Below are 8499 nucleotides of genomic sequence, written 5' to 3'. Positions count from 1 at the left end.
CTGTTATGAGAGAGATGACTACTCAATTGAAGTAGTCAATATCAATTCAATCAAAATTAATTTTGATACAATCGATTTTTTTTTAAGAAATTAATTAGTCCACCGAAATTGAAACCGAGGAGAATGGAACATGACACCTTGAGGAGAACACTCTCATGTCCCAAGTCAACAATCAATTTTTATTATTGCCTAATCAAACACACGTGTAATGCTTAGCTGAAGTTTTTATGTGAATATTTATGTGTTCTGCATTAAATGCATATGAGAAATTATATTTGTACAATCATTTTATGACAACTTTATCTTTTATATTCATATTATATTTTTACTTTCTTTCTCTATTGTTTTGGTTCTCATATCAATATCTATTTTTTTTTTTATAAATTTATGATTATCTCAAAAATTGTCACACAATTTCAAATAACACGCATCATTCCATATTTGACATTTTTATGGACATCACGTCATAACGATTGGGGGTTAGTTGATTTTAACTTGTTAAATTGTATAAGAACAACCTCTATATAATACCTATAATAATTAAATCTGTTAAAAAATACCTAATAATTAAGTGAGAAATTATAAGCTAAGAAAGTGGAGTAAATAGAGGGAATTTAAGTAACTAGATACACATACACTCAGTGGTTAAAGGGTGTCGCCATTTCTACATGATAAATTACATACATAAATCTTGACCGTATTTGTAGAGTAAGACAGACGTCACGTGCTATTACACATATTCAATATGTCTGTCTCCACCATGGCATGCCACATGCTTATTGTTAGGAGAACTTTTATTATATATATAATAGATATATGCCAAACCATTATTCTCTCTCTCTCTCTTCTTTTTCCCTTCTCTCCACTCTCCACTACAGTATCTCAGTGAGATCCACACAACACAACATCTTTGTTCTCTTGTTACAATAAGATTCATTGAACTCACATTACATTGCCGACATTTTCATTTTACAACATCATTTCATTAATCATTACTATGTCAGGTATAATATATATACACTCTTCAAATCAAATTAGTTATTAATTATTACTGTTTTTTTTTGCTTCTTCTTATTGTTGAAATGTGATATGAAAATAGGGGTGGAAGAAAGTGTTGTTATTGTTGAAGAAGAGAACTCAGAAGATGAGAGATTAAGAAGGTCAAGAATAAGAAGGCTGAAGAAGAAAGCAATAAATGCTTCATGTAGATTCACTCATTCTCTCAAGAAAACAAGAGGGAAGAGCAAAATTGATTATAGGTTTCCAATTGAAGATGATAGAGATGAACAAGAGGAATCAGCTGTGTTTCAACTGCGTCATTCTTTGCTTCATATGCCTCCTAATCATGATCATTATCACACACTCTTGAGGTATTTTCATTACATTTTTTAATTAAATAAATTTAATATTTTGTTTCAATGAGTATTTCTGAATATGCATTTTTGTTTATTATTAGGTTTTTGAAAGCTAGGGATTTTAACATTGAGAAGACCATTCAGATGTGGGAAGATATGGTTCTTTGGAGGAAACAATTTGGAACTGATACCATCCTCAAGGTAAGGTTTCTCTTTCTATTTTCTTAAAAGGTTTAATTGTACTTTTAGTCCTCTTAATTTCACCATTTTCCAAAATTGGCCCCAGTTTTGGTCCTCCATCAAATATTTGGGCTAAGATAGGGTGTATGTGACATATTTTAAATGCAATTTTTAAGAAAAAAATGTTACAATTTTGATTAATGTTGGTATTTCTCCATCATCAGATAATATGTCAAGTCATTGAAAACATATTTTATTTATTAATTGACAAAATATCAATGTTATTATGTTGATTGTTAATTTGGACCACTTCTAACACTTCACTCATTAACTCTCCCAAATTAGTCAACAAATCAACCTTATATTCATTTTCTAACCATTTTAGTTCATTAAACTCATTTTATCATAGAAATCAGTTATAGACGTAACAATTTTAGACGCTTAATTTGAGACATAAGGAGTAATTAATTTTGTTGCATTGGATGCTCCTGTTTACAAAATCATGAGAATTAAGAAAGTTAATTATAATATAAATTTGTTAATAAATGCTGTTTTATTTTTCAAATTTATCCTCCATAAAATACAATTAATTTATCTTTCTCAAAATTTGAACTGAGTCTTGTTAAAAGGAACAAGAAAATTTTTAAGAGTGACTTTTATTCAGGGAAAGTGTTGGTACATTAGTACTGTTTTGTTTTTTTGCTTGTAGTACGGATTATGGTTGGATATTTATTGATTATAGTACTGGTTAGACTCTGGACATTTAGTGCAAGATTTAACGACCTCATAAATGTTCTACAATTATTCAGTGAATTAACAACCTATTAAATGTTCTACAATCAATCACTGGTAGTAGGATTGCACAGTAGCAGCTACCTGATCTAAAAAAAGCTAAGATTAATGTCTATGGTCTTAATTTTATTAAATTTAAATCCCTACAATGTTTAGCATATTCTCAGAAAAGTATGGATACTGTTAAAGCATTAAATTAGAGTAATTGGATCTTCTCTAAATTTCATCATTAACAGGTTGCATTGGAAAGTGTTCTCTAAATGTACATAAGAGGATCTAAATCAGTAAAGAAACATGCTGTAAAAAAAATAAAAAATTAGAACTGTTAACTATACACACTCTTCAAAAATTGGTGCATGTATTTCAAAGCTAGTACTATTTAGATTGACTTTTAAAAAAAATAAAATTTGACTATAACAATGAAAAGTAGTGTTTTCTGTTTTCTTCAAAGGAAGTTTTGCAATTAAAGGGAATATATACAAGTTTAACTCAATGGTCATTATTCGATAATCATACGATGATGTGTGATGATTGCATGTGTATTTTAGAATCAGCAGTGTTCTATATATGCTAGGATGAACTTGAGTTGACTAAATGTATCTGATGATATTTGAAGGATTTTGAATTTGAAGAGCTAGAAGAAGTATTGCAATATTACCCTCAAGGTTATCATGGAGTTGATAAGGAAGGCCGACCAGTTTACATCGAGAGGCTTGGAAAAGCTTATCCTAGCCGCTTGATGCGCATAACCACAATGGATCGATATTTAAAATACCATGTCCAGGAGTTCGAGAGAGCTCTACAGGAGAAATTTCCAGCATGCTCCATTGCATCAAAGCGATGGATTTCTTCAACCACAACAATATTAGATGTACATGGCTTGGTATGTAGGATATTCATTTACTAAAATTGTGTGCCTAATCAATAAAAATGTTGTATTGATAATGTCATGTGTAATACAGGGAATGAAGAATTTCTCACCTACTGCTGCGAATCTCTTGGCTGCTATCACAAAAATAGATAACAGTTACTACCCCGAGGTTTTTACATTGTCCCTTCCCAAATTAAAATAACGTCAATTTTAGTCATCTTGCTATGTAAACTAACTCCGTCAACATGTATTTGCAGACATTACATCAAATGTATATCGTCAATGCTGGTCCTGGCTTTAGGAAGATGCTTTGGCCTGCTGCTCAGAAGTTTCTTGACGCCAAAACTATCGCAAAGATACAGGTGAAGAATATATATTTTAACTTGTTGCTGGCAGTATTTCATACTCCCTCTGTAACAAAAAATACAGGCAAAAAAGTATATGTATCTGGTCCAAATTTAAACCTGATACATGTATTCTTTTTGCTTATATTTACAGAGGCTTTACCTGAAGTCCTACTGATAATGCATTACTTTCATGAATTTTCAGGTTCTTGAACCAAAGTCTTTATTTAAATTACATGATATCATCGACTCTAGGTATGTATCTCTGCCTTCATCATACTACATTATATTTCTATTGAGATGGTTGCTTACTTTGTAGTTTGTAAATGCATTTGTACAGTCAATTGCCGGATTTTTTGGGTGGCTCGTGTAAATGTTCTGGAGAAGGTGGATGTCTTAGGTCTAGTAAGGGTCCATGGAATGATCCTAATATAATGAAGGTAATAATGGTCTACTATCTTTAGAAATATCTACAGAATAAAATTAGTTACCATGTTGAACTAGAGTATTGTGACACTAATTTGGGTATTCTGATTTTAGTTTGTTCATAATGTGGAGGCAACATTTGTAAGACAAATCCTCAAAGTTTCCGATGAACAGAAAATTGACCATTTTCAAACACACCTACAAAAGGTAAGTTCAACTCTTTTTGACAATAAATGGTTTGGATTTTAGAAGTGATTGATTTAGATGATATAATTTACAAATTTGGACTTGAGACTTAAACGGAAATTCAAAAAAGTGACCATGATGTGTACATCTCGAGACTTAAAGGACTAATATAGGATCGAACTTTAAGCACCAGAAGCATGATTTTTCCTATATGCAAATATACAATTACATGCTTTTTGACATCCTCTTCTCGTCTTGCAGGGACGAAGCAGCGATATGTCAACAGCAGAATCTTGGTTAGAAATTAACGATTCTTGCTCATCCATTAGACAAAGGAAACTTAGTAATCCTCGTTTAGCCTCAGTTGATCATGAAGAAGTGAGTTTTGGAACCTTTGAACCATTTGAGAAGACTTGTTATTACATACTGCTTTTGTATCATGTTTGTGTCTTGAACCTTCAACCATTCAAAATACTGTTTTATCTGCAGGCTAGGGTATCAAATAGCAACCGTAGCTGTAAAGATAATGCTTCTGGCACCGAAAAAACGCTCAAAAGAGATCAATTTCAATTTACTCAGGAACAGCCATTGCAAAATGATGATATGGGGAACATAACTTGTACAGAGAATTCCAAAGGTACGAGTGTGTCTTGCAGGGGGGGTATTTTTAAGTTTTTCAATAATCTTAATTTGGGAAATCCTAGATTGTCTTGTTTAGTTTCAAAGTTCTTACAAAAATATTCCTTTGAAAGTGGAAATTGAAACTCACCATATGTACTGTTCCTGTCGGGTGTGATTAGTATCGCATGTATTCCATGTTGAACAAATTCTCATATTTTTTCAATAATATTTTGTAACATTTGAAAGTGGAAATTGAAACTCACTAGCAAGTATTTCGGTATTTTCCTTATATTCCATGTTGAACAAATTCTCATATTTTTTACAGGCACTTCGATCAGAAATTGGTTCGGCTTTGTTAAGGAAAAAGTGAAGACAACCAATTTCTTATATGCGTCAAGTGTGCTGATATATCTTTTGGAAAGACTAGATATGCTCTTCCACAGTTTAGGATTAGAATTTTGGAGAACACAGAACAATATTGTGGTGGAACATAACATCAATAACCTTACAGAAGATGTCAAAACACCTTCTGAAGAGGATCGTATTCTTCCATGTATACAAGAACGTCTTCAAAGACTAGAAAAAGCATTTGTGGAACTTAGCCATAGACCGGCGGAAATACCTATGGAAAAGGAGAAAATGCTTATGAGCTCTTTGGATAGGATAAAATCTGTCGAGTTCGACCTTGAAAATACCAAGAGGGTTATTCTCTATACTTTCTTCAGTCATTTACAACTACTTGTTGTTTTGATGATATGATAATTAATTTTTTGTAATATGATGCAGGTGGTACATGATACAGTGATGAAACAAGTTGAGATTGCTGAGCTACTAGAGAATCTGAAGGCATCAAAACATCAAGTAAGTTTCTTATTGAGTAATAATAATTTATATTTATATGTTGTGCATTTAATCTTTATGAAAACTTGCTTATACTTAAGACTGCCGAATATAAGTACTATTTATTAGAAACATTACTTAAGTACATTTAATCTTTTTCATCTCATAAAAAATGTGTATTCTAGGAAAAAACCAACCTATGTTAATTTAGGGGAGTTTTAGGAATGACTTCATGGTGGAAGTAGTGAAATTTATTTATATTTACGGCTACTATATAGTAGTATATATTTACTTTAAAATTTTAATGCTGACTTCATAAGAATTATCTTGCAGCAAAGAAGACTGTTTTGTTGAGGATGAGTAGTTGTTATCACCACAGGAGACAATACTAAATGCAAGCTCATTTATTGGACCCACAAAAGGCTGAGGCAAGGAATGACACGGTTCAATTATTATGAGCTTCTGTCCATAGAGAAAACATAGGGATGGGACAGTCTTGTTTGTTTTATGATGCACAGTTTAGTGTTTTTTTCTCCCCTTCAAATCTCGCTCTTACTAACTCATTTACATAGAGAAACATAAGGTATGAGATGGTCCTCTATTTAGATTTGGACAGTGTGGAGAGGAAGAATCTGTCAGTTTAATACAAACAAACACTAAATTACAAAGGATGGGCTTTGTAAAGAGACACAGTAACCACATTATGACAAAATCAAGGAAGTTAGTTTTTTCTTTTTTTTTACTCCGGCTAGTCCTTCCACCCCAAAGAAAATGAAAAAAACTTGTGTTTCAAAAAATCAAATTCAAGTGTTTCAAAATTATTATAGTTTTCAATATTAATGTTATTAAATTGATATGATCTGAAAAACTCAAATGAGTTTTCCAAAAATAAATTTGAAAAACTGTAATTTGAATTATGCTAAAAAACTGTTATCAAAATAGTTAAAAATGGAAGGACTGGATGTGGCAAAGCTAAAATATATCACTTTATTTGATGGCCGCCTTTGATATCTCTTGACTCATTTATCTAGAATTGAATGTCAAAATTTCTTATCCAAAAAAGAAAAATTGACACAATTTCACTGTTTTTGATGCAACTCAAAATATTAACTAAAATAGACCTGTGTTTGTTATGTAATTTGTCAAGGTGTTAGCATCATATGTTTTAACATTCTCTTCAATTTGTTAAAGTTCACATGGTTTCCACAATCATATGTGGTTTCCATGTAAAACCAATCAAAGTGTGTAATCAAAAGTGTGTATGTTGCTCGTATTATTTTTGTCACAAAGTTAATTTATACATACATTTATAAATATTTTAATTTTTTACTGTAAATTACACTTGTGTTAGTTTGGTGGCAAGGACAACTTAGTGTATGTTTGGTTTTTACGATGTTGAGAATTAATTGAGTGCATTGATTTTGTATAATTGATTATGATTAAAAGTAAGTTGAATATAATGATTTCTATTTGAATAAATTCGTGTAAAACTAAGTTAAACTATAAATATGTGTAAAAAATCAATTTTAAAATCAAAATCTACAACGTTTTGCTTAAAATAGAATCAATTTTACTCTAAAACAACCAAACATGTCAAAATTAATTCTACATCTTCAAAATCAATGGTGGCGTCTCTGAAGTGGAACCAAACATACCCTTAAAAATTGAGACAGAGTTTATTGGAACAAGTGGAAAAGACGTTTTTTTGGGGGGTTACATAAGAAAAAGACAAAAAGAAGAGTACAAGGACACGAAGATGAAAAAAGCGATTTGATTGGGAAAACTTGGGAAAAAAGAGAAATGGTGTGGTTACATTAATTAGCAACATTTTTTTAAATAAAGTTGTTTCTGCCTGTTTCTTTTATTTTAAATTAATTAACAATGTTTAACAACAAGATAACAATTAAATGAGATATTTAAAACCAGTTTTTATAGGAAAATGTTATTAAGTTAGAAGTTGTGAGCTACCTTGGCAGGACAGAAGGGTAAAATGAATGGTCGAAATCAAAAGAAGTAACCGATGAAAAAATAATTAAATTCAGAAGGGAGGAGATTAAACTTTAGACAAATAATTTTATTAAAAAAAATGAGGAAAGTACGACATGATAATTTACAGTTGGAAATTGCTAGTTATTACGAATCATCTGCATACGAAAGAGAAGAATAAATCTCAACCACTCATCTTATTTGCAAAGTGCCGCATGTATTGTGCCACACTCAACTGATTTGTCTTTGTTATTTCTCTAAAGCTTTGTCTGCGAGTTGGATTTTGGAGGGAAGGGGAAGGAAAGATTTATAGAGTAAAACCCTTGTTTGGGAGTTTTAAAAAAATAGGGAAGGATTTTGGGGGGTTTTGAAAGGCTTCATTTGTCCAATTTTAAAGTTCCCCCAAATTGGGAGATTTTGGGAGGTTAAACATACAAATTGACAATTTTGTCCTCATAATAATTCAAAATTCCAATTATAATTTACAAGATAAATTACAAAGTATAACACAATGTATTGATTTTAAGAGAAAAAAAAAGGGTAAAATAGTAAAATTATAACATAAGCCCTCTATCTCCTTTCCTTGTTCTTTTCTTATCTCCCAAACAAGGGGAAGGTTTTCCCTCCTTTCTCCCTTCCCTCCCTTTCCTTACCTTCCCCTCCTTAGCCTTTCCTTTCCTTCCCCTCAAAACTCGCAAACAAAGCCTAAGAGTAATTCTTCGCTTTCTTGCCAATACTTTTCGTAAACAATAGCACTGCTCTTTACAGTTTACATAAACTTTTGTATAAATTCTACAAGCAGAACCTCCAGATTATGATAATGTGTTCATAATTATGCTTGATAAAACTGATTTTGACTTATCTAAAATTTTAGTGTCGAAAGAAATATCGACAAGAC

The 8499-nt window shown here is 31.3% G+C and overlaps 1 protein-coding gene across 2 annotated transcripts; it reads left to right on the top strand.

Annotated features, from left to right (window-relative positions):
* Positions 1-710: 710 nt before the first annotated feature.
* Positions 711-6357, top strand: LOC146900418 (phosphatidylinositol/phosphatidylcholine transfer protein SFH13-like). 2 transcript variants are annotated; one of them, XM_085733011.1, is made up of 14 exons: positions 711-1004; positions 1100-1370; positions 1457-1556; positions 2944-3210; positions 3290-3367; positions 3456-3560; positions 3748-3797; positions 3883-3982; positions 4083-4175; positions 4416-4532; positions 4644-4791; positions 5101-5477; positions 5562-5636; positions 5949-6357. In XM_085733011.1, exons 1-14 carry the CDS (start codon positions 998-1000, stop codon positions 5967-5969), a joined length of 1809 nt encoding a protein of 602 aa, XP_085589137.1. In that variant the 5' UTR covers positions 711-997; the 3' UTR covers positions 5970-6357. The 2 variants fall into 2 exon arrangements, with proteins under 2 accessions (XP_085589137.1, XP_085589136.1); XM_085733010.1 differs by lacking the exon at positions 711-1004 and having other exon boundaries at positions 1090-1370.
* Positions 6358-8499: the final 2142 nt, after the last annotated feature.

Source organism: Medicago sativa, chromosome 8, assembly GCF_051527215.1.
Source record: "Medicago sativa cultivar Bolivia chromosome 8, Bolivia_mono, whole genome shotgun sequence".
Lineage (NCBI taxonomy): Eukaryota > Viridiplantae > Streptophyta > Magnoliopsida > Fabales > Fabaceae > Medicago > Medicago sativa.
This window is presented reverse-complemented; position numbering and strand designations above follow the sequence as displayed.